The 25,308-nt window shown below is 49.4% G+C and overlaps 9 protein-coding genes across 9 annotated transcripts; 3 read left to right on the top strand and 6 right to left on the bottom strand.

Annotated features, from left to right (window-relative positions):
- Window positions 1–317: 317 nt before the first annotated feature.
- N7511_002080 (gamma-glutamyltransferase family protein) lies at window positions 318–2,292 on the bottom strand (the record flags this gene model as incomplete). The annotated part of the gene is made up of 4 exons (XM_057124505.1): window positions 318–1,595; window positions 1,647–1,996; window positions 2,052–2,070; window positions 2,128–2,292. The coding sequence occupies 4 exons, from the start codon at window positions 2,290–2,292 to the stop codon at window positions 318–320; spliced, it is 1,812 nt and encodes a 603-aa protein (XP_056986664.1).
- Window positions 2,293–2,723: 431 nt separating this feature from the next.
- On the top strand, window positions 2,724–4,069 carry N7511_002079 (uncharacterized protein; the record flags this gene model as incomplete). The annotated part of the gene is made up of 3 exons (XM_057124504.1): window positions 2,724–2,920; window positions 2,981–3,299; window positions 3,356–4,069. The coding sequence occupies 3 exons, from the start codon at window positions 2,724–2,726 to the stop codon at window positions 4,067–4,069; spliced, it is 1,230 nt and encodes a 409-aa protein (XP_056986663.1).
- A 778-nt stretch (window positions 4,070–4,847) lies between these two features.
- N7511_002078 (PE repeat family protein) lies at window positions 4,848–8,941 on the bottom strand (the record flags this gene model as incomplete). The annotated part of the gene is made up of 3 exons (XM_057124503.1): window positions 4,848–8,278; window positions 8,332–8,595; window positions 8,686–8,941. 3 exons carry the CDS (start codon window positions 8,939–8,941, stop codon window positions 4,848–4,850), a joined length of 3,951 nt encoding a protein of 1,316 aa, XP_056986662.1.
- A 4,600-nt stretch (window positions 8,942–13,541) lies between these two features.
- Window positions 13,542–14,105, bottom strand: N7511_002077 (uncharacterized protein; the record flags this gene model as incomplete). The annotated part of the gene is made up of 1 exon (XM_057124502.1): window positions 13,542–14,105. One exon carries the CDS (start codon window positions 14,103–14,105, stop codon window positions 13,542–13,544), a length of 564 nt encoding a protein of 187 aa, XP_056986661.1.
- A 611-nt stretch (window positions 14,106–14,716) lies between these two features.
- Window positions 14,717–15,004, bottom strand: N7511_002076 (uncharacterized protein; the record flags this gene model as incomplete). The annotated part of the gene is made up of 1 exon (XM_057124501.1): window positions 14,717–15,004. One exon carries the CDS (start codon window positions 15,002–15,004, stop codon window positions 14,717–14,719), a length of 288 nt encoding a protein of 95 aa, XP_056986660.1.
- Window positions 15,005–15,377: 373 nt separating this feature from the next.
- Window positions 15,378–16,308, top strand: N7511_002075 (thioesterase family protein; the record flags this gene model as incomplete). Its single annotated transcript, XM_057124500.1, has 2 exons — window positions 15,378–15,491; window positions 15,544–16,308. 2 exons carry the CDS (start codon window positions 15,378–15,380, stop codon window positions 16,306–16,308), a joined length of 879 nt encoding a protein of 292 aa, XP_056986659.1.
- A 294-nt stretch (window positions 16,309–16,602) lies between these two features.
- Window positions 16,603–17,807, bottom strand: N7511_002074 (RTA1 domain-containing protein; the record flags this gene model as incomplete). Its single annotated transcript, XM_057124499.1, has 2 exons — window positions 16,603–16,698; window positions 16,722–17,807. 2 exons carry the CDS (start codon window positions 17,805–17,807, stop codon window positions 16,603–16,605), a joined length of 1,182 nt encoding a protein of 393 aa, XP_056986658.1.
- Window positions 17,808–19,214: 1,407 nt separating this feature from the next.
- N7511_002073 (uncharacterized protein) lies at window positions 19,215–23,189 on the top strand (the record flags this gene model as incomplete). Its single annotated transcript, XM_057124498.1, has 7 exons — window positions 19,215–19,692; window positions 19,755–19,988; window positions 20,048–20,766; window positions 20,819–20,981; window positions 21,035–21,362; window positions 21,599–22,489; window positions 22,553–23,189. 7 exons carry the CDS (start codon window positions 19,215–19,217, stop codon window positions 23,187–23,189), a joined length of 3,450 nt encoding a protein of 1,149 aa, XP_056986657.1.
- Window positions 23,190–23,782: 593 nt separating this feature from the next.
- On the bottom strand, window positions 23,783–25,095 carry N7511_002072 (fatty acid desaturase; the record flags this gene model as incomplete). Its single annotated transcript, XM_057124497.1, has 2 exons — window positions 23,783–24,106; window positions 24,169–25,095. The coding sequence occupies 2 exons, from the start codon at window positions 25,093–25,095 to the stop codon at window positions 23,783–23,785; spliced, it is 1,251 nt and encodes a 416-aa protein (XP_056986656.1).
- Between the last annotated feature and the right edge of the window lie 213 nt (window positions 25,096–25,308).

Genomic DNA, 25,308 nt, shown 5'->3' with positions numbered 1-25,308 from the left:
GTCTTCGGGTTTATTTGTTCCCTTCAGGGTCTCCAGGACGTTTTCAATCACTATCCACCACCTTAAACCAAAGCAATCGATATAATGTAGACATCAAAACTTGATACATAGTTCTGCAGGGCTTTAATAGTCTGCGTAAACTTATGTTGTCGGGTATCGTGATTGCACGGTTGGAAGTAGTGATACCAAACTGGCGATATATATTCTTGCAATGGTATCGAAAGCCACCGCGATATAACGTTATGGAGTGGAGGGAGTCGAAGACGGAAATAATTGATAATCAAGATTAAAGCACCAAGAGATTACTATGGAGATATTCAAAGTAAAGGGTACGCCATTCCATCACCTCTCATATCACTGCCAGCGCCATAAACAAGCTTGCCATCATCATAGTACGAGCGAATGATCTGCCCCCGACCAAACGCAGCACGCTCCCAGCCAGTGAGAATCTGAATCTTGTGACCAAGGCGACGCAGACCCTCCACAGCCTCATTGCTAATACCCTCCTCCACCCATACGGTGCGGTCAGTACTCTCGTCTGTCGGGGCAGCAAGACAGAAGCGAGGCGAGTCCAGTGCAGCCTGAGGGTGGTATCCAAAGGCAAGCATATTCAGCATGACTTGCACATGGCCCTGAGGCTGCATGAATCCACCCATAACACCATAAACAGAGTGCAAAGAACCATCTGAAATATTGGTTATCAGGGCGGGAATGATTGTGTGATAAGGGCGCTTGCGAGGTGCAAGGGCATTTGGATGTCCCTCTTGTAGCGAGAAGTTGGCACCGCGATTTTGCAGAGTAAAGCCACAACCTGCGGGGATGATGGCTGTACCGAAGCCAGCATAGTTACTGTTAATAAAGGAGATTCCATTACCCTCACTGTCTGTCACGGCGAAGTAAACGGTATCGCAGTGGTTGTGAGCGGGGCTGCCATGGTCCATAATATCTGCGGCGCGGTCTGGCTGGAAGAGCTTCGCTCTTTCGGCAAGGTATTCACGTGCGAGCAGACCTTGTGAAGGCACGCGCTCTACATCTGGGTCTGTCACCCACCAGGCCGCATCGGCAAAGGCAATCCGCAGACTCTCAATCACGGCGTGCAGATACTCTGCCGAGTTGTGCTGAGCTTCGGTGAACTTGGGGATCTTGCCTGCCTTTTCAAGTTCCTCCATGATACCGAGTGCAATGAGTGCCACAATTCCCTGTCCGTTTGGCGGGTGCTCCCAAATTGTGACACCCTGGTTGGCCTCGCCGTCTGTACCAGGTGTTGCCTTGGAGACGATATCCTGGCCAGTAAAATCAAGTGAGATTGCATCAACCTCTTGGGTTCCTACTTTGGAGTGATAGGCAAGATCCTCGAGTGTCATGTAGCCACCTAGATCCTGTACTACTTTGACGATCTGCTCAGCAACTCGGCCCTCGTAAAATCCTTTCTTGCCCTCGGCAGCCAAAACACGGAATGTTTTTGCCAGGGTGGGATTCTTCATAATCTCACCCGGAAGAGGGCTGCGCACACCGTCTTTTGCGGAAGGGTCAACCTTGAGCATCTCTCGGAAGTTGGGAGATGCATTGCGGATGTCTTCTTCAGCCCCAACCCACTGTCTTTTGTTAGCTCCTCGAACAATTCAAATTGAGAGCTAGAGACTCACGCCGTGCGAGGAGAGTTCGGACACAGGGAAGCCCTCCTCACCTAGCTCAATAGCAGGCTGTAGAACTTGTTCTAGGGAGAGCTTGCCGCTACCAAACTTCTCAATAGTATCGACCCACCCAGCGGCCGCACCAGGCGTAGTAGCGGCCAAGGCATTCATCATAGGCATGTTTCCCGATGCACCAGGAGCAAGCCCCAAATCCTCGCGTACCTTATTCAGCGTTGCTTCTCCGGGATACCGACCCGAACCGTTCAGGGCATGCACCTTCTTGGTTTTGGCATTATAGAAAAGACAGAACATATCACCTCCAATGCCAGTAGAGCAAGGCTCGGTCATGTTCAGTCCAGCGGCTGTTCATACAATCAGTCTGTTGCTCTGCCCGTTGTTTCTGAATCCGGTACATACCTACGGCAACTGCGGCATCCTGTGAAAATCATCATCGGTTAGTAACATCTGATACAACAGAGATTGGGCGACATACAGCAGCATTTCCACCTTGACTCAGGATCCGATGACCGGCGGCGGCAGCCAATGGCTGCGAGCATGACACAATACCCTTCGTGCTGTGAACGGTACTTCGTCGGCTGGGGAATGGGACGTAATCCGCATTTCCGCGAGAGTAAACGGCTTTGGCGTTCAGTGGCATTTTGACGCAGACGTTGAATATTAGATCAAGTGAGAATACGGGGAATTCGAGTAGTTATAAACCCCCACCGAAGGGCGTGGGATATCGCGAGAAAGACGGGCTACCCCGCCGCTATATTGGAGAAATTGGAGTCTATCTTATCGGAGTGTGAATTGACCTCCCCGTCGGCCGAGGTTAGCCGTTAGATTGGCTGTGGGAAAGTGGTCAAGATATCTTCAAGTCTGCAACTATTCAGAGGTTGACATCTGGAAAGTCGAAGTAAACTGTTCCAACACTCAAACCGTGGCTCTCACCGCCCCGGAGGGTCCATTCCCGCCATCATCCCACCTCGGGACCTCACATTCTCTCCAATAGCAGGCCCCGGAGGTATAAAAAGGGTCTCTCCCTGATCTTATCTGATGTGCTGATTTATCTAGGCCTCTGATGGCAGAATGGTGGTTTTTGTCGACTTGGACGATGCCTTCGAGCACGGATCGACACTGGAGAAGCCCTTCCCCCAGTTGAACCCCATCGCGTCGGAGCCGGCCGACTTGACCCCATCCTCTGTCTCATCTTCCCGTGAAGAACCGGATGAAGGGAACTCCAACCTCAACCGAAACGGATTCTCGGCGGCTTTGAGTTGTTATCCGTACGTCTGAGTCAACTTTGATGGCAAGACGATCTCTGGCTAATTACCCCTGCTTTCTAGTATCGTCAAGGAGATCGCTCGAGCCGTTGACCTCAACACCCTTTACTCCCTCTCGACTACGTGCCGCCAGTTCCATGTGAACTTGGCACCGTTTCGTCACCAACTCGTGCGGGAGACCCTCCGGTGCGAGAATGAATATGTCGAAACATTAGCAGAAATGCTCCACAGCGGTGCTGTCCTCCCAAGTAGCGTGAAGTCAGTCCTGCAGCTATTAAGTCGCGGTAGCGGTGAGCCAGGACGCATGACCCGCGGAAAAGTGGCCAAATGCGCGCGCGACATGGTGGCGGAATGTCGACGCTGCGCGAAAGTTGTGTGCAGAGTATGAGCTTCCGTACCCGCAACTCATTGGTTATGTCCCTAATGCCGAGTCTTTAGAATTGCACCATCAAACCACCTTCCCAAACAACTCTTAAAAATCGCATTCGTCGCCTCTGCCGTACCTGCGGCACTGCACCTCTATCCTCCCACCTCTCCGCAGATCCACACAGCCCAGCCCCCGACCCGGACAGTGTCGCTGCAACTGCATTTGCACACAGCCCATGTACATGTACTGAATCTGTATGGCTTTGTACGCAATGCGGGCAAACCCTGCGCAGCAATGACACGACATACAGACGCGTCTGGGCCTGGCGGACGAGGTATAGTACATACCTTGGCGGCGGGTTAGGCACCGGTATTGGTGAGGGCTGTCAAGGCGTGAAGTGTGGGCGTGGAGAGAGGTGTCTTGCGGCACAGGGTATCGAGCTTGAGGTTGATTGTGAGGCGGATGAAAGCTCCAGTGATACTAGCAGCAGCCATAGCGCTGGGCATAGTCCTGCGAGCCATTCGTCCAACTATAATGAAGCGGCCATATTGACCGACAGTCATGATGACGAAGAGCCTGGATATTTCCGGCAGGAGGTCATCGGGCTTGGTGGGGTTGTCAAGCATAAGGCCAAGAAAAGAGTCAATGTTGGCGCCTGCGTCGTTGAATATGAGGATGAAAGAGAGACCGGAAACTATCTTGTCCGGGAAGAAGATGGGTTACATCGTGCCTGGTGTGGATGGTGCTCTAGAGTGATTCCTTCGAAGAGTGAGGCTGGCTGTTAAACCCCTCGAGTAAGCTTTTGCTTTTCTGAATTAGCATTGGGAATTGGTGTTTGCATTCGCTGTGGCTGGTTTCCATTTTGTTTGCTTTATATCATACTAACTACACGATTTTGACAAAGTATTCACCTAGGCAGGTAAATACGTTTATGCAAAAGTGTGCATAACCACTCTGATGACGACGGCAAGGAAGAGGTCAGAAGAAGCTTATTTTCAGAGTTGTCGCTACCGAACTGTCTAAATCGACCACACCCCGAGGTCCTTTCTTCTTCTTTGTAGGATACATATGCCTGTCGAGAAGATTATGTCTAGAATTCCGAATCGAACATCTCGACGAGCATGTCTGTGTAGCACCTGGGATTTTGCACAGACCTGACAATTATACGATGATATTGTGGACTATTTTCATTACTCAGTTCCCCAAGAGTCAAAGTAGTACTGATTCCTAATGGAAATAAGAAGAGCTTTGAATAGCATGGAATAGTCTCAAATGAGTTATGTGATTGTGACATTCCGAAACACGATGTCAAAATCCTAGATACTTGTCTTGTATAAATGCACATCTTGTCAAATTCTGGCCATAAACAACATATTTCAAATACTCCTGCAATGAATCGCTCCCCAATGCAACAAATTCGTCGTCAAGCATACACTGTCATATCATATCGGGCATTCTGTCAAACCACAAACCACCCATTCAAAGTAAAAGACAAGGTTGAAAGTGAAGAGAAAGTTAAAAACAAGCAAAACAGAAAAGGAAAAATGAGCTATCTCAGACATTTCAATGGACCCCAATGGCCCTGAAAAGGCTCTTCAGTTTCGACTCCTGAGGGGGAGGGGTCTCTTCACGTTTGTGACGGCGATGAGAGCGGCCATCACGAGTTTCAGCGCGAGTCTCACGGGAGCTCTGGTAGCGACGAGAAGACCCTTCAGTCTTCGCCGCGTCCCGTTCCCGCTCCTTCTCCTTTGCGCGTTCTCGTGACTTGGCTCGATCTCTCCGCTCGTCCTTCTCCTCCCTGGGCCGATGTTCAGCCGTCGACGAGCGCCGCAACCTTCTCCCTTCGGATCGAGGAGCCTCCTCTTCACGTCGTGCTTCGCGCCGCTCTTCACGGCGGTCATCACGGCGGGAACGGGAGCCTCCTGATCCAGTGGATTGGGCACTTGAATGTCTCTCGTCATGCGATGTTCGTCCCTGGCTGCTGCCGTGGCTGTGGCTTGTCGAAGATCGGCGCAAAGGCTTCTCAACTGGCGGAGCCGCCTTGGTGGCATTCACACGCATTATGTGATTAGGACCAGATTGGCCCTCAGTCATGTAACGCAGAAAGGCACGAGGCTTAGCAGTTGGGGCTGAAGTTGCCTGTGACGAAGATGTCTTGGTTGAGCGAGATCGCTCAAGAGGTTGATCAGATGGCGTCTCAGAGGTGCGTCGTTCAGATGGACGACGTCTGGGTCTGCCTTCGACAGGAACAGGTATGGCAACTGGAATGGCGACAGGCGCGGGGGCAGGAACTGCAATTGGTTCCATCGCCCTGGCCTTCTCCTTGTCCTTCGAAGAGCGTCTAGGCTTTTCAGAAGACGGGATACCACTTCGCTCTCGCTCCTCAACAAGGGCACGCTGCCTCCGTTGGATCTGTGCTTTCTCGTCGTGCTGTCGCCGAGCTTCTTCGAGAGCTTTAGCCCAACGGTTAGTCAAGACATTCCGCTCGCTCTTCTGACGCTGGAGGCTGTCTTTGGGCGAATCAGATAACGTCTTGGAGTAACCAGGGTCTCGTGTTCTAGAAGACTCGTAGTCCTGTGTCCTGGAAGACTCCCGTTCTCGTGTCTCTGGCGAGCGCTTCTTCCGGCGTCGTGAACCGTGTCGGGTGGTTGGGGGCTCGTCACCCTCAACTGGTTCATCACGGGGAGCCGCATCAATCATGATAGGATCCGGCGATGTATCCGCTACGGGTGGCACAATCTCATCGGGCGCAACGTCCTCATCAACATGGGCTGATTCGGTTAAAGCTTCAGGTGCTGCTGGGGCAGCATCAGTGGCCGGTGGATCCTCCATAGGGATATCTCTTGCAACCTCTGCGTCAGGGGCAGGTTCATCTGGAAGAGTTTCAGCCGGGGCCTCTTCCGGCGTTGGAGTCTCGGCTGGAGCTGCAGCTACATCGGGCTCGGGTGTCTCAGCTGGAGTATTCGGAACTGGTGGTTCAGCCGGAGGCTCTTCGGGTGGAGGAGTGTTGACTTCAGGCTCTTCCATTGGGGCTGGCTCTTCAACTGGAGCTGGCTCTTCAATTGGGGCTGGCTCTTCAACTGGAGCTGGCTCTTCAACTGGAGCTGGCTCTTCAACTGGAGCTGACTCTTCAACTGGAGCTGGCTCTTCAACTGGAGCTGGCTCTTCAACTGGAGCTGGCTCTTCAACTGGAGCTGGCTCTTCAATTGGGGCTGGCTCTTCTGGAGTCACCTCAACAGGTGCCATTTCAACAGGTGGTTCAGCCGCGGAAGGCTCAGGCTCATCAGTAGCAGGTGACTCGGGCACAGGAAGCCCGGACTCTTCGGCGGGATCAGGCGCAACTTCAGATGGGGTTGGCTCAGGTGCCGCAGGTTCAGCAACTAGCTCAACAGCCGGCTCAGGTTCATCCGTAGGGACTTCCTCAACTAGGAGGTCCTGAACAGCGGTCTCTTCAACTTGTGCTTCTTCAGGAGGCACATCTTTCGGCGATTCCTCGACAGCAGGCTCAGAAACAGGCTCAGAGATAGGTTCAGGAGCAGGGGTTTCCTCAGCAGACGCTTCCAGTACCGGCTCCTCGACCACAACGGGTGATGTAGGGGCATCAGCAGCAGGCTCAGGCTCAGCAGCGGGTTCCGGAGCGGGTTCAATAACAGGCTCAGACTCAGCAGCGGGCTCAGGCTCAGCAGCAGGCTCAGGCTCAGCAGCAGGCTCAGGCTCAGCAGCAGGCTCAGGCTCAGCAGCAGGCTCAGGTTCAGTAGCGGGTTCCGGAGCGGGTTCAGCAACAGGCTCTGGCTCAGCAGCGGGCTCAGGCTCAGCAGCAGGCTCAGGCTCAGCAGCAGGCTCAGGTTCAGCAGCGGGTTCCGGAGCGGGTTCAGCAACAGGCTCTGGCTCAGCAGCGGGCTCAGACTCAGCAGCAGGCTCAGGTTCAGCGGCGGGTTCCGGAGCGGGTTCCGGAGCGGGTTCAACAACAGGCTCAGGCTCAGCAGCAGGCTCAGGCTCAGCAGCGGGTTCCGGAGCGGGTTCCGGAGCGGGTTCAACAACAGGCTCAGGCTCAGCAGCAGGCTCAGGCTCAGCAGCGGGTTCCGGAGCGGGTTCAGCAACAGGCTCAGGCTCAGCAGCGGGCTCAGCAGCGGGTTCAACAACAGGCTCAGGCTCGGCATTCGGTGCAGGTTCGGGTTCTGCGGCCGCGGCCGCACCCTTACCCTTCTTGCCCTTCTTGCCCTTCTTCTTTTTCCCGGTTTCTTTGGGTGTCTCTGCAACATGCTCGGGTTCAGCTACTGGCTCCGGAGCAGGTTCTGGCTCCACTGGGGGTTCAGGCTCTGACGCAGGTGACTCCTCAGGCGTATCTGCAGCAGGTTCGTCTGCCGGCTGCTCGGGCTGAGGTTCAGGATTCGCTGTTGGTTCGGCTGGCGGCTCTGGCTCTGATGGTGCCTCTGGCTCGGCTGGCGCCTCTTCGGCTGGCGTCTCTGGCTCCGCTGGCGTCTCTGGTTCGGCTGGCGGCTCTGGCTCCGCTGGCGTCTCTGGTTCGGCTGGCGGCTCTGGTTCTGCTGGCGTCTCTGGTTCGGCTGGCGTCTGTGGTTCGGCTGGCGTCTCTGGCTCCGCTGGCGTCTCTGGTTCTGCTGGCGTCTCTAGCTCTGCTGTCGCCTCTGGCTCTGCTGCAGCGGCCTTGTTTTTCTTATCTTTCTTCTTCTTGCCCTTCTTGCCCTTTTTGCCGGTAGGTTCTTCGGCAGGTGGCTCGGGTGCTGCTGGTTCCTCCGGAATGGAAATTTCTTCAACAGGGGCTGCTGCTTCTGGTTCTAGAGGAATATCCACAGCATCTGCCGCATCCGACTTGTCTGAGACAGGCTCTTCAGCAACAGGATCATCTGTCGGTGGACTACCCTCGCTTTCCTCGGCCTGGGCGGCCTCTTTAGCAGCCTCCTCAGCAGCAGCCGCTTTCTCGGCTTCTACTTTGTCAAGGTCCGCCTCTGGATCGCAATCTGGAAATTCGTCATCTACATCGAGAATTAGCGACGTGGTCAACATTCAACCCACTAGAGATACTTACCATTCTGGGCGTTTTCGTCGTTAGCCTTTGTGTCCTCACCTGCGGGTGTTGTTTCCGTGTTTTCTTCGGGAGTTGCGCCTTCTTCTACTGCATCTTTCGGAGCTTCATCTGGGCTAGTTTCGGCTTCTCCTTCTGGCGCAGGCTCATCGGCGGCGGGTGCCTCTGCTCCAGCCGGGGCCTCTTCTTTTGAGTCTGGCGCGGCATCAGGTGCTGGCTCCTCACCTGTAGCAGCTTCATCCGGAGGCGTTACAGCCTCTGCATTTTCTGGAATTGTGTATCAATACATAACCGCAGAGGTAGTACGAATATAGTGCTTGACGATAAACCTCATCGTCTATGAAAATAACTACTTACCTGCAACTTCAGGGGCTGGAGCGTCATCTGGTGAGCTACTTGGTTCAGCTGGCGTAGCTTCATCGGGAGCAGCGCTCTTCTCGGGTTCGGCACTGGGCTCATTGTTGTCCTGGTTTTGGCCCTCGGTCAGATCGGTCGATGAATAGGTGACGGGGTAATTCTTGAATTCAGAAGTGGCATAATCGAAAGTTTGGTAACTTCTTTGAACTTTCTGATAACAAAAATCTGGGACCGATGCATACGTGTAAGAAGACATCTTGAGCAGCTCCTGCCGCCTCGTCGGGAGAAGGCTCGTTGATGTGGTTTGTGCTCTCAGAATCTGGAGGATTTTCTGAACCAACGGGAAGGCGGTTGTTGGCGTTATTCTTATTCTTCGCCTTGGACTTTTTCTTAGCCATTATCCTCGATCAATGACGTATCATATATCGAGGCGTGGGCAATGCTGACTGGCGCGTGATGCGACAACAGTGGAACAATCGGAGATTGACAAGCCTCTTGTCAGGCTTGCAATGCAAGGGAAGTACCGGATACCGGGGCGACAGGGCAAATAAAAAGAACAAAAAGATACAAAGATTGGAGAATTGAGGAGTATGAAACTGGGCGAAGTACTGATGTATTAGAAAACCGAAAGGGAAAGAAGGATATGCTTGTTCCTCTGGAGACACCGCATTGGACCGCCATGGTGAGGCAGCGTATAATCGTTCGACTGGGACAACAAACTGCACTACGGGCCTTGGGCCCTGAACGTCATCAATGAACTGCCCGATGTCGCCAATTGTCATTGGGCCACGTCGGTCCTTGGGTCTCCATTTCCGTTACCGATATGGGGGATAGCGAGGCCGGGTGCTTGATTAGGGCCGGGTGAGAGCAGCAGAATCCCCACCCGCAGGAATAGCTGCAGTAACCGGCAGAAATGGAGGATTTGGATTGGAGATCGGGAGACACATCGGTCAAGAAAGGAAAGGCCAGCGCTGCACCGACATGGAGAAGATGGGTCTGTTGAGGTGGGGGTGCCTCGGGTTTGAAATTTCTTTATTGGGTTTGTTTAAGATTCGTGTCCAGTACGGGGGTACGGGAATAACTACACAATTGGCGAGGCAACTGAAGTTGGGACAAAAGAATTCGACTTTGGAACACACGGTCACCGCCAGTAGAGGATGATCCTGTGTCTCAGTTGCAGGGAGTCGAAGCGTGCACACGAAGGGATGCAGTCGAACTGCCCATTTGTGCCCAACGTCCGGCAACAGCGGCAAATGAGACGTCTGCAGGGAGTGGGGAGACCAGGGCTATTCCTGTCCCTTTCAACGTATAGACCGAATACTTTTCGGTCACAATTTGCCTTCAATTTTGCGCCCGGAGTGCGTCCAACGAGGCGAAACGAGTGGATTTAGTGTCTGGTGTGGATGAATGAAATGGAGTCGTGGGCCTGTCCCAGTGTGAAGGTCCACTTTTTTCGACACCGACACTTCAGTCGCCCAACCTTTCTGTAACCTCAGTGTAAGGAGTTGGACAAAGACAGTTGGACAGGACGGTTGGGTTGGTGATGTAATGCATGGTCCTGCCTCGTCGCAGGGCGTCGTGCGTGGAGAGGAAGAGGGACCGAATTCGAGTCGGTCAGGTGATTGGGCTTCGATCTCCCGTGGACATTCATGATCTTCCCAGCCACTTGAAAATCACCACGTCCATGAACAAGTGGCTTGGATTATCTGATGAGTCGCTTGTCTTTAGTCACTATCACTAGGGTTCATCCCCCAAAGTAACGTTCGAGTCCAAAAAGAGATGCATGCATGTCCATTGGTGCTAACGGAACAACTCGGTGACAGTTCCATATGCTGTACTCCGTACTCATTCTTGATTCCAAATTGGGTCACTGAATATTCCCCCAATTCTATGCAACGGGCCGAGCATCCATGTCATAGTTGGTCGCTTCTGGTTGGCGAATGGCTCAACTGGTCAGACTGGTCAATTTGATTGGTGGCACTGATACTATCCTTGGGTGTCGGCAAGCCTGGGCTACCATGGATCCCCAGGAATGTGTTGTAAGAAGCATGAAGATCAACGACATCGGGTAAGCGATATGACCACGCTTGGAACACTTGGCTGCCTCCTGATGATTGATCAACGATGTGACCGACCAAGCAATGAAACCAAATATTACAGCAATGTCATGCCCAACGAAACCTCTTTTTGAATCGTTAAAGGGGATCACTGAAAGAAATACCACCTGTCGATCGGAGGGTTAATAATACTACGATTGAAGAGTCTCGCCAGGGATTACGCGTCTACATAGTAGACCAATTCAATATTCGCGTGGTTCTACTGTACTGTATCAGGACCCAATCAATCCAAGCCTTGATGGTCCCGGAAAAGACGTGCCGGGAGCCAAAGGAGTGTCCGTGTCAACCAAGCAGTGAAACACACCCTTGATCGCGATCCCGCGACAATCGCCTCTAACAGGAGATCGGTACCTTCCAGTACTTATAGCCCTGAGCCCCGAGGAACCCCTCTCCCCCTCACAAGAACGCCATCGAAGGCGTATAGAAGCGCCCGTGATGTGTCTCTTATTGGCTGGCCTGCTTGTGCATGCAAGCTAGTTAATACCTGCATCACTAGATATGAATTTGACTTTCGTATGTCTACGGCCAATGGAATGCGTAGCTTCGGAGTGTCTCAGTCCGGATGTCGATGTATGTGAGTCGTCTTTTAGCCGGATATCTGATGTGTAAGTAAGTGAAGGAGAGTACAGTAACTAGCAGCTGCACATACATTTGTAGAGGTCATATATTAAGATCCGATATTTACATGCTGGGAAATACGGTTGATACTCAAATCTCGTGAAGTGTCCCGGAATACCGATAAGCCGGGTCTCCCCGATACATCATGCAACTGCTCTAAGCTATTCACGGAGAGGGAGGGGTTTGAGACAGTAGAACACCTTTGGAGATATGTGCCGTCGACATTGAGATTGACTTGGATCATTGGTGCATCAGACCCTGATAGAATATTGACCAATTGACTGCTTGCACATCAAAGGAGCTTTTCACAGAATCAATAGTGAGAACGGACTGAAAAACACTACTTGAGTCAGATTGTTCACCTGATAGGATTTATCGAGGAGAACCTCCGGTTATAGTCAATGGGCTCACTCTACCGGCTCACATGCAGGGCGATCATTGCAATCAAGTACAGTTTTATCTGATCGGGCATTACTGAGCTCACCGGACTTCTTGTTCTTTGTATGCAGCTCCTGAAGAGCCTACCGCGGTTGACTTGGGTGACCGAATTGCTCCATTCAACACCTTGGCCGATTGATTGATCCAAGAATTTAGGGAACAGAAAGTTGGGAAAATGATTAGGCAATGATAGGGGAACTTCAGGCTTAAAGCAGGCATAAGACCAAGACCAGTTGACGGGCTTGGACATGAAATACCAGAAAGCAATCAAATGGCACATCACAGGAGGCTTGAAATCATGGCAAAGTGGTATCCAGTCCCCTTCATGCTCAATATCTGAGCACACAAGGTCTTGAACATAGATACATACATTCACATCGCTATACCGAATCCGACATAAGATTTCAATTATAAGTATGGAACACCAAACTACGAAGAACTGTATCCTTAGTGATCTAGAGCCACAGAGAGCTTCGACGTAGACAATTCAACCATTTTCCTTTCTCATCCTTGATCACTGGAGTGTTTCCTCACGAAGGAAATTAAGCAATATATTAACCAGATCAAAATACGAAGTTTTGACATCATCCGATCTTTGTTCTATATTGTTGGCCTTGAGTTACTTGAACATGTTATGATTTTGAAAGAGGCACAAGAACAACAAACAGAAAAGTAAATGAGCACAGAGTAGCTGATAGAATATACCGAGAAAGTATGGGTAGCTGTAGAAAACCAGCCTATAGATTCTTGATCTCCCCCGAGAGTTGAATCAAATTTGTTAATTTTCTTGTAGACTTCGGTAGATAAATTCAACTTTCATCTTTTCGAAATTCAATCATACTCTTTTAGCGCCTGCCAATATTGACGATGGATGCCCTCGAATCCCATCGTCGTTGCCATCCATGCTTTCGTAATATCTTCTATCGCCCGGGGCCATATACAATCTACCCTCACTGTGGTTACCTATATTGATCTCGGAGACAGAGATGTGATAACTATGGTATATTTTCTTTGAAATCTCTTTATGGAAGAAAATTCTATATTTCCCTGGAGAGGCGTTTGCTGAAAGCAATAGAGGTGATGTGTTTAACTGACAAATCATCTTGTACAAGTCAGCTCAATAATTTTAGGGATCTTGAAATCATATTATCTGGACATGAGTACTCTGAAAATGTATTCTATTGCTGTTTTTTGGCCTGTAGCGCAATATAAGCGGATAGATGGCCGATGGATGTGATTAGGGCTTCCTACCTGAAGGCAAGTTCTACTTTGATTTTATCTTTGACGTGGATAATATTGACCAAACACCATTGATCATTTGGACAAGTGCAATTCAATTTGATTAATCTTAAAATTCTAGATCTAGTGGGCGATTTACATTTATTTAATACATGTAATTGACCCGAAACGACTGCTTCTCTAGTCGAGAGAAAGGTCTAGTCAATCATTGAAGCTGGACCAAATGATGGGAATAAATCAATAGAATAGCATACCAGGCAAAAGGTTGCAAGTCATAGTTTCAGACTTGGACGTAATTGTTCAGGGGTCCAACAGAGACATCAAAAATTGAGTAAATAAATCGTCAAATCCCTGCGAACACCAGTATACTTCTTCAATGATCGAATTTTGATACCGGTAATAGAAGACCGTATATTGAGTGAGAACTCTTCATTACAAGCAAGCTCACTGCAGCATCAGATCTCTCACTAAGTATACCAGTCGCGACATTGAGCCTCCCCACGGGAGTGCGTTTGAAACCCGTGCTGCTCTCATCGCATCACTTTTGTAAATGAGCTGCCGAATTATATTTCCCAAGGTTGCTATGACAGCGTCAAGCCAAACCTCTTCAAACAGAATATCCAACAAAGACAATTGCACTGTCAGACAACCGTCTCCGCCAATAGTCAATGTAGCTGACAGATGAGCACTAGGTTCAACGCCAGTGTTCCTTTGATGAATATTCTCAGTTTGCCAGCCTTGCGACTGCTGGGAATCGAGTTGCTTTTTGTCTCGGAAGTCCCCCATATTTGACAGCATCAAGTTGATTCCCTGGGTCTTCTTTGATGAGTCTTTTGTATCAGCCTTTTTGTGACCTCTCCGGTTCTGAGCAGATTCCATCTTAGTGTTGATTTTCGTCCGAGTCAGCTCTGCCTGAATGGCTGAGTGCATATTCTGAGCCTCGTGCCAGACAGAAGCTGTCGTGAACTCCTGCCTTGAATAAATTCCACAGTATGTGAATCCGGGCATGCTGTTGGAATCTACCATTGCCCCGCCAACGGATTGGAACTCTTGGCGTGAAATGCGGCTTTCGACATTGAGAGTTATGATTTCTGAGGGTAGATTGGCAAATAATGACGCCACAAGAGCCGCTTGACAGATAAATGTCAAATTTGTCCTATTTGAGGAGGAAACATCTAGAAGGCGGGTGGTTTCCGCGGCTCCAAGTGCTAGAAATTTGATTGAAGGTTGACATGTTAAAGCTCCGGTGGTAAATGTGGACATCTTAAACAAAGATGACATTTAGCTGAAGTAAATGTGATATTGAGATTGCTGATATGATGAGTTGACCTCATTGACAAAAGACAATGCAGCCAAGAACAATAGACGAAAGGCGAATCCCCCGCAAAATTCGATGTCCAAAATCCTCGAAGAAAAAAATGCCGCGTCAGATAAAGTGCCTGGCTACATGCGTATGCAATAAGCAGCGGCCAAAATAGGTCAGATGGCCGCTCAAACCCATATTCGGTTGTTCCTTACGAGCGTGTCCACCTGTTCATCTCGACCGTCCTGCAGCCGAACAAAACAAATCTTTCTTTCTAGAGTGGGACCCATTTGTGGATGTTGTAATGTCGCTTGGGTTACAGTTTCAGGGACCAAACGGTCCAGCCCTTCGAGCCGGAATCCCGTCGAATAGTGCCGATTAGCGTCAGTGACGAATTTGCCTGAACAGTCAAGCGGATAGCAGGCTGTGCCTTCAGCTGAGTCCATTGGGATTGAGTTCCCATGATGAGATCAGACAAACTCAGACTGCTGATCTCGCTAGCGCTTTTCATTGCACGCACCCCAAAGCATGATGCTACCCAGTCATCAATTGTAACCTTGGCAAGACGCCCAGTACGGCCAGACTTTTGAAGATGCAAGGTCATCGGGGCTCGTGAGATTTCTGCTCCACTGATTGCTGTTATTTCCTGCACGAGACTATATCGCATCATTTGAATTTAGACGACGTTAAGATACATCCATACACTCGATACGAACATTACATACAAAGATACCGTTACATGCTGGTACGCCATACTTTAAAATACGCTACTAGAAAACGTCGAAATATTACTAGCTGTACCTGCCTCCCAAAACCAAGAGACTTCTACAAATTACTTGTATTTTAAAGATTGCAACCGGAGGTTGTCCGGTTTAATAAGCCAGGCGCCTACCTAGCCTAGATCCCTACAAGTGTTCGTTAGTTGCTTGTGATCTAGCAATTTTTCCAGTTTCAGCTCCTGAGTTGGTGAAGTTTCAATGACTGTCTTGAGCACACTTGGAGTGGATGATGGCTACATGCAGTATGCCCTTCTCGCTGCCATTGCAGGAGTCCTCTTTGTTAATCTCAAAGCACTTCCGTTTGTGTGGCATGTAAGTAGGAATCCTCTTATTCTGTGCAATCGGCTAATGCGGACTTTTCCAGTTACGAGTGATCAAGGGTCTCTCTACTCAATTTTTCGGATCCCGACTTTATCCCCGTCAACTTACTTCTAATGGAGTGCTCGTCGACGATGTATCTGGGGGAATACCTCTCATCTTTTCCTACATGGTGACATCGCACCAAAACGCTCTCATGGAATGCGACTACAATATGCACAAGTCGAACAGTACCTTCTTCTCCGACATGGACATCAACCGCGCGCAACTTCTCCTGAGCCTGTTCCCTCGTCTGCCACGCTGGGCACCTGAAGTTGAGACGGATAAACTCAACACCAAAAAGGCTGAAAGAGTCGTTAGCGTTGCGCTAGGTGGAACGTCTTGTGTATTCAAGCGTGAGATTAAACCTTTGCAGAAATATGAGATCTGGTCCCGGGTATTATCATGGGACTCCAAGTGGCTCGTGCTAGTTACCTACTTTGTCAAGGCTGGAACACATAAGAGGGTGATGAAAGGCTTGCGAAAGGGGGAGGAAACGAAGGACGGATCTGAAGCTCAGAAAGCAATTCTTGCTGTCGGTGTGAGCCGGTATGTGTTCAAGGATGGGCGGCGGACGGCACCTCCGGAGGAGGTTTTGAAGCACATGGGCCTGTATCCTTCTACTACTGCAGAGGGTGACGAGCATGATATATACTCCACCTTGAGACAACCGGGGTCAGATGCGGTTGGGTTCTTTGGTTCTTTAGATTCGCTGCCCTCGCATTTCGGCGATGCCAGTTCATCAATCCTGGGACACTACAGTGATCTTTAGAGGTGTGATTAGAGTTGAAAGCTTATAGATTTAAATCTCTTGGCGCGATTTGCTATATTGAATTTTCAAATTGGAAGTGATAGAATGATTGCTAGCTCAATTCGGTATATTTTCGAGCTTTCTGAATAGCCCGAAAGTCATCTAGTTCTCCCAGAACGCCTCTTCCCCATGCTTATTCACAAAATGGCTTATTTGATCAAGAAAGGAACCAAATGAAGACGAGGAAGTATATACAAATAAAGAATGGAATCATGAGAATGTAAAAAAACTCGTAACAAAGATTGAACCCCATTTTCACCGACCCGAAGAGTATCCCGTGTCTCTATATGGTGATGCATCTCGTTGGTGGAGTGGAACATCATCTCCGTAGAAGTCGTTATCGGGTAGTCTCTGCATGTCCTTCTTCCCTTTACCGCGCTTCCGACAAGTTCGACAGCAACAACCTCCACAGCAGCCACAGCCGTTACAACAGAGAAACCTGCCAATTCCACTGGAGGGCATCTTTGCATCTGGACCTTGAAGAACAGCCCCAGGGGGGCAAAGTTCCAGACGAGAACAGCAAAGGCCATTGGAATGCCGTCAAACACGTACATATACCATTCGTGGTATGGAATAGGATTGTTCTCCCCGTAGCCAGATGAGAACTCAATTAAGCGGTAGAAGATACGCACGGTAATGAAAAGCAGACTGGCATACAGAACGTAAAGAAGTTTCCTCCAGTTCTGCTTATCGCCGAATAGTCGACCAGCTCGATCGAGCTTCAGCATCAGTCGATGGAATTGGAAGGCCAGCACTAAAAAGCAGACAATGAAGAATTGTTGAATGCCAATCCCAGCCATGTAGACGTGAATACCGTTCATTTGCTGTTCGGAGGTCCCGGTTGCCATGAATCCTCCAATCATTTGGATCACGAAGGAGCCAAAGTCGAGAATCACGAAGATTTTGGCCAGCAATGAAGGCTTGAAAATGCCAATGCGACGTTCGGGAACGAAGAAATTGATCATTCGAGATAAAACAATATAGTCAAAGGCGTTGACCCATAATGGGGCCAACAGAATAAACATCTGCGTGACGGTCGCGATTGTGTTGTCTTGTTGCTTGCGAGTACTCAAGGCGCGGGTTGCATAGCCCACAGTCTCCCATGCGGTTCCCATGAGTACAACCCAGACAAAGCCAGCTTTGTAAATCGTTGCTTGCACGAAATGTGTCACTAGGATGAGCCCAAAAATCACGGTGGCGGCGATCGCAGCTTTGAAAGACGGGTAATAGAGGTATAAGGCGTCACACTCTGATGGCGGTACATAGCCGTTTTTGTCTGGCGCTATAGTTGGCGTACAGGTGTCGGAAGGCAGATCCAAAGTTAACGACAATTGAAACTCTGTCGCTGTTGTGGTGGTCGCCGTAGTGGCTTCGGCATTTGTCGCCGACGTTGTGGTGGCTTCCCGTCGGACTACTCCTGCCTGAGGAACAGCTGTTTGGACTGGAGTTGCCCTAGCCATCATGGCGGACAAAAGCACCAAAAATAGGGCTAGAAACTTCATTGTCGTGAAAGGGGGCACACTGTGAAGAGAAAAAGAGTGTATCAGACCACACAATGAAGAAGAACGTAAAAAGAAAAGCTCCCACTCGATAATTTTATTCCTAAACACGAATCAAGAGTGGAAATCCAGTTTGTTTAAATCCAAGTCTGGCGCCTAAACAATATCCCTGCTATTATGGTTGCCTGTACGGAGAGATGAACAGTGTAGTTACAGACCACAATTTAAAAATAGCCCCCAACAAAAAGAGACTAGATGAAACAGATGTGTACAGTGAGTACAGTGAGTACAGTATAGCGACAGGCTCTCGTCTCATAGCCTAAACCCCTTTAGGTATCTGCACTAATACACCAAATACGGGCTGACTTACGCCTAGTCCACTCGTCGGGCGAGTAATAATACGCTACAGCTGCAAGTGAACTAAAAACCCGCCGACCCGCCCACTTTCTTTGTTCAGCACAAAGGAAAAAGAAGGCAGCAATGTGTGATATCGCTGTACAGGACGTTTTTGGTCCTACAGTTAGCGCTGGCTGTCGCAATGGCTTCGATTTCACTCTGTTGTTCGAAGAGTCGTTCTTTACTATTCTGCCTTGTTCACTGTTCTTGTTATGTCTGCCTCTGCAGCTGTATCGGAATCGCACCCCTCAATCGAGTCGCCGGGGGCTTCTGTTCCCGGGGAAACTGGTATACCAACCTCCCCTGTTTCGATCGTGCAGGACTGACTGGCGTCTAGATTGCCCATGTTTTATCGATCTGCGTGAAGATTACGTTATTGGTATTGGTGCTGCTTCCCCAGTTGCAGATCCCTAAAACACGTACCACAGTCGCAGCAGTGGCTCTAGATGCTGCGACCACACTGTTGATGGTCGTCATCTCCTATAGCCAGCACTACCGCTCTCCGCGACCATCAACACTGCTTCTCTTGTTTCTGAGCATATCACTGCCACTGAATGGGATCCGGGCCCGGACAATATGGGCGGCACAGACGCATTTATTCTGTGCCGTCTACATCGCCGGTCTCGGCTTGGACCTTGTGAAGCTCCTGCTTGAATCGGTGGAACAGAAACCCTTCCTCACCGATGAAGCGATAAAGTCACCCCGAGAGACCATTGCAAATGTATTCAACCGAAGTCTTTTCTGGTGGTTGAATCCTCTTTTGATCGAGGGATTCAAAGACGTTCTTCAAGCGGACAAACTTCTATCCATTGATGAGCGTGTCAATGATGCGGCTGGCGGAGACCTATTTACACGGAAATGGGATGCAGGTATTCATGCCCTGTCATCTGAATTGACCCCTATTGTATGATGTATACTGACTGTCTCTTGTCGCATGATGCAGTCCAGTCCAAGTCATCCTCTGCGTTGACAATGCTGTTGATGGTTCACCATCGATGGGCTATTGCCTCCGCTTTTCTACCTCGACTTTGCATGTCAGGATTCACGTTCGCGCAGCCCTTCCTCCTCACGCGCGTGGTAAGCTTTGTCTCCGAGGCGAGTGATCCTGTCAGCCGGAACTATGGATACGGGCTTATTGTCGCCGCCATGTTGATCTACTTGGGGCTGGCTATCACAACTGCTAAGAGTCAGCACAAGACATTCCGTCTGATTACTATGATTCGTGGTAGCATCGTGCCACTGGTATACCGATACACCATGCGCTTGGATGCCGGTGTGGCACGGGACTCGGCTGCATTGACTCTCATGAGTGTGGATGTCGAGCGTATTAGCTCTGGTCTCCAGTATGTTCACGAGGTTTGGGCCAGTCCAATCGATATTGGCCTAGCCCTCTGGTTGCTAGAGCGACAGTTGGGTCTTGCCGTCGTCGCATTTGCTTCTGTCTTCTTGTGTAAGTCAATTGGGTGGCTGAAACTTGTTGAGTTGCATTTTTACTTACAATCAACGTTCTAGTTTGCACCCTTCTTGGTCTTGGGGTGGCTAGCACCATGGGTGGTCGACAGCAAAGGTGGCTTCAAGCCATTCAAAATCGAGTGCAAGCTACATCAGAAATGCTCAAAAGCATGAAAGAGGTGAGACTAGGTGGTTTGCAGAATCTGATGGCCGACAAGCTCCGCGGACTGCGAACAGTAGAGATTTCAGAGTCGACGCCGTTCAAACGAGCCTTAACATTGATCGTTACTTTGTGTTAGTACTACTACATAAAATTCCTTATTCTGCAAGAATATATGACTGACTATTTACAGCTTATACTACAACATCCACGGGCCCGCTGCTCGCGTTTACAATGTACAGTCTCTTGGCAAAACGAAATGGCTCCACCATGCTCAACTATGACAAGGCCTATACCGCGCTATCGCTCTTTGCACTCCTGCAAGCGCCTATGGCTTTGATCTTGGATGCTATTGCGGGACTAGTCTCTGCATTGGGGGCATTAGCTCGCATAAGCGAGTACTTGTCGAAACCCACGGGCAAGTTTGGCGAGAAGGGCAAATTTGACCACTCTCAAGTCTCTGGTGTTCTTGAGTATCCCGTCTTCGATGAAAAGAAATCTCCTGTTATGGTAGTGGCAGAGCAATACAGCGCTGGGTGGGATCCTGAAGGCTCAATGGTGATCAAGGATCTCAGCTTCGAGATCCGACCATCAAGTATCAACTTTGTAGTTGGGCCAGTTGCGTGTGGTAAGACAACTTTGTTACTAGCCATACTCGGTGAAGTCAACCACCATGAAGGCCGCCTGGAAGTGGCAGTGCCTCGAGTGGGATACTGCAGTCAAACTCCGTGGATAACTAATGGTACAATTCAGCGAAACATCCTCGGCACTACAATGTATGATCAAACATGGTATGACAAGGTTGTGGAGATGTGTCTCCTAAAGGATGACATTTCCAGCTTCCCTCGTGGACATCAAGAATGGGTTGGAAACAGTGGTATGACTTTGAGCGGGGGTCAGAAATCGCGACTGGTATGTAGAAGCCTGAAGCTGAGTGATTAAGGCGTGTTAACTCTCTTCATAGGCCATTGCACGAGCTGTGTACGCCAAAGAAAAGATTCTTCTTCTCGACGATGTCTTCAGTGGTCTCGACGGGAACACAGAAGAAAGCTTGTTCCACAACCTGTTCGGTCCAGATGGGCTTCTGAAGGAGTCAGAGGTCACCGTGATACTTGCTACTCATGCAGGTAAGCCAAGGGTGACTATGCAATTGCATCAGCTGGAATACTAAAATCGACAGTGCAACGTCTTGTCTATGCAGACAATGTTATCATCCTGGACTCGGAAGGTCACATTGCGGATGAGGGTACTACAAACGAAGTGATTGCAACCGCTAAAGAAGTGATTTTCAGCCCATCGAAAGTCGCAAAAATTGGTGAACCTTCCGATAAGGCAGAGGAAGAGCTTACAAGGATTCTCTCGACCGAAGAAGCGCCCACAGGGGAAGACCGTCGTACTGGGGATACAGCAGTTTACAAATACTATATACAGACGGTTCATCCCCTCAGCACAGCGATATTTTTCGTTGCGTGCTCTGTTTTTGTCGTGGGACTAACCTTGCCGCGTGAGTACTATATTCCTTTCTAGAATCTTCTTATTAACAGATTTACCATGCAGAATTCCTGGTTAAATGGTGGCTGGCACGAAGTGATGAGTACACTGTTTCCCATATGAGACTGTATCTCGGCGTGTACGGGGGTCTATCAGCAATGGCAATTCTTGCACTTCCTTTCGCAGTTTGGTAAAAAACTCCTCATGTCATCTGCTCAATTGCAAAATCAACTCTGCTAACTTTCATCTACAGGCACCTTACCGAACGTATGTTGCCACGAGCGTCGATTAAATTCCATGCGTCTCTCCTCACCACCATTATTCATGCTCCATTGCAGTTTTTCTCAACGACTGATGTCGGTACTACCCTAAATCGTTTTGCTCAAGACCTTCAATTGTCCGACATGGAATTGCCGCTTGCCCTGTTCAACACTTCAGTGGAGTTGTTGCTCTGCACAGCACAGTTGATAATCATTGCGATTTCCTCAAAGTGGATTGGCATCGCTCTACCAGCACTCATGGCGGTCTTTTACTTGATCCAGAAATTCTACTTGCGAACCGCCCGACAGCTTCGTCTTCTTGATATTGAAGCTAAAGCACCTTTGTTTTCCACATTTTTGGAGCTGATTGCTGGTCTTACTACCATCCGAGCTTTTGGTTGGCAGACTGAATTCGACAATCGCAACCGTGAAGTGTTTGATCGATCCCAAAAGCCATTCTACTTGCTCTATTGTGTGCAACGCTGGCTAAACCTAGTTCTGGATTTGGTGGTCGCAGCCGTGGCTATCATGGTCGTGACCATCGGTGTTCAAACTCAAGGAGAGGTTGATGCAGGATTTATGGGAATCGCCTTGGTGAACATTGTGCAACTAAGTATAAGCATCAAAGCTTTCCTTTCAAATTGGACTCAGCTAGAGATATCAATCGGTGCCGTGTCTCGCATTCGGGCATTTGTTTTGGATGCACCTTCATCCGATTACAATGAGACTGAGAGTGCTCTTCCCTCAGAATGGCCCGAGAGAGGGCAGATTGAATTTCGAAACGTTACTGCCCAGTATGAAGGCTCCCCCCAGCCGGTCATTCGAGATCTCAATCTGTCGATTGCACCGGGGGAGAAAATTGCCCTCTGTGGACCAAGTGGAAGGTACACACACTATCTGCTTTCTTGTGGAAACACGTTTGGCTAATTCATAACGTTTGTTTACAGTGGCAAATCATCCATCGCTTCCAGTCTGTTCCGTCTTCTCACTCCAAGTGAGGGCACTATTACGATCGATGATGTCGACATCTCTACAATCGCTCGCGACACACTTTACAGTCGGCTAATCTGCGTGACACAATCACCTCATTTAATCTCCGGTTCGATTCGAGAAAATGTTGACCCCTTCAATGCAACAAGGGATGACCCAACAATCGAGCAGGCGCTAAAGGAGGTGCATCTTTGGGACACGGTAGCCTCAAGGGGGGGAATTCATGCTCAACTTTCGGAAGGCATGCTGAGTGTTGGACAACAGCAGCTACTATGTCTAGCCCGTGCCATGATTCGTACCGGCTCAGTGGTTGTGTTGGACGAAGTCACAGCCAGTGTGGATCAGGAGACTGACCGCCTGATGCAAGAAATTATTCGCCGTCACTTTGCATCACGTACAGTGATTACAATTGCGCATCGCATTTCCACCATCCTCGATGCGGACCGAGTCGCCGTGGTCTCGGATGGGCTCATTGTCGAGCTGGGCCCTCCAGCGGAACTCTTGGCTCGTGAGCCTCGCAGTCTGTTCCGTGGCCTTTTTGAGGCAACCACAGCCTCCAATCTATCCTGTGAAACACTGCTAGAGGTGCAGTAGCGGATTTAATTGGCCATCTCCAATATCTGCGCATCTCCGTCGGTTATACGTTTTCATTTGTCACGGAAAATTGTAATGCATTCTGCATAAATTACTGCGCATGATTCAGATTTTAATAATAATATATCATTTTTATTGTCATAGAAATAAGCAGTAATATAGAAGATGGCACCATTGCAACGTCAATCAACCTAATAGGGGGATGTCAGCACTAAGGTTGGGGCTACTTACCACTAATGCGAGTAAGCATGGATCTCCTAATACACCCCTGGTCAAACCCCGGTATCGGGTATTTTACGGGGTATGCTTGGTATTGTAATCTATGCTGACAATGCTTTGCGTGTCCTGGAAATACATGAAATATGACTGATTACTTCAAAACTCACGTTCCAAAAGCGACATACGGCCGGTACGCCAGTAATTTAGCCACGAAGATGCTTGTCATTACCGTGTACGTATGAATGTTTGTCACACATACTCGATCTGTATCAATAAACAACTTAAATTAGAGAGAGGCGTACTCTCTGCATCGGTCGATAGTATGCACCGGATACCCCGAGACAAAGAAACCTATTACTCCACTCGGCTAAGCCTCATCGCTTTTTCAAACTGTGTTTCTTCAAGTATGCATCGGGCAAGCGTCGGGTCCGACTCCGTAGCATATTTGCGCGTTCCTCTAAACTCATCTTTCTCTGTTCGGGACCAATCGGGACCATGCATCGAGCCAGGTGCAGGTAGTCCTTCTGCAGCAATTTCACCGTCAGCATCATGTAATCCACATTTCGAAATACCAGCGCCCGCTCGTCCGCATATCGTTCTTGGTCTCGCAGAAGCGCTAGTGGGTGTTCCCTCCAATGGCGACGAGGATGGAGATGATGAGAGGTATGGTATCCGTCGTTGAAGCAAAATCGATTGCTCTAGAAAGCGATCAGTAATGCGACTTCTTCTGAATTGAATGACGCGGACAAGGTAGACCTACAGCTACATCAATCAAGGTCACACTGGATCGGAAATCGGACGAAGGATCGCTAGGATCCACAAATGCGTGCTGGCCCCAGTTTCCAGCCATTAGTCCTGCGCGAAGCGTCAAGAGTGGCAGGACAAAGACACAAAACGTGGCCTGCGCATGCCCGTATTGGTACAACAGAGCAACGGCGGTGTAATTGCTGATTTCCCAGAAAGCGGTCCTGAAGGCAGTGAAGTATTGCCCCTTCCCTAGGAAATAAATCGGAAGATCAAGCCAGATCAGAAAGAAAAAGCGGCCAACATAACGGGCAAAGTCGGCTATCGAGTCTCGATCATACCACATTGTTGAATTGAGATCTCGAGGTCCATTTCCTTCAACATGGTGCATCTTCACATGGTGGTAGTAGTAAGAATTCCACGTGTGGCCGACAAAGGGATCAACGACATACGGAAAGAGCGTGTCGATCAGACCATATTGAGGCGCCAAAACGCCTTTCATGTGGACATATTGATGTTTCATGAGCGTGTAGCTGCCTGCATACCAGACATGCACAATCCAGTGGAGAAGACCATGGATCCAGCTAAAGTGGTAGCAATAGAGGTAAAGTGCACTGGGGATCGAAGTCGTCAGGTAGAGCAGAAGATGTGTGATCATCACTACGTCAGCTGGAAAACGTGCGACTTGCTGAGCCCAGCGAATATAGGGCTCTAACAAGTACTGTCGGATGGGACGAGGCAACTTCTGGCGAAGGAGGTGTGTCTCCCAGAACTGAAAGACCGTAGGATCAAAGTCTGGGTCCGTGACATCGTTCAGAGCCTTCAGTCTTTTGATAGCTTCTTTGCCGCTGCTATTCTCTTGGGGGTGCTCATTTTGTCGGAGGAGTTCTTGAGCTACCAAAAGATCCGGGGTAGTCAATTGAGGATCCAGGGGGAGATCCATGGCCAAATTTAAACAATTGCAGAGCGGTTGGATTTCTGATGTGATATTTTCTCAATTTCAGATAGGCCAAGGCTATATATAACCTAAGACAAGGCATGTCAACAGCTGCTAAACTAGGGAGCATAGGGTACTAGATTGAGAATTTTTTAGGCAGTCAAATTTTAGTGTGTTTGTGCGCTATACCGACCAGGATTAGACCAACTATAATAGGTA

Source organism: Penicillium nucicola (assembly GCF_028828085.1).
Source record: "Penicillium nucicola strain IBT 29836 chromosome Unknown utg000002l, whole genome shotgun sequence".
Lineage (NCBI taxonomy): Eukaryota > Fungi > Ascomycota > Eurotiomycetes > Eurotiales > Aspergillaceae > Penicillium > Penicillium nucicola.
The sequence above is the reverse complement of the archived record's forward strand: the minus strand, read 5'-3'. Positions and strand labels throughout refer to the sequence as shown.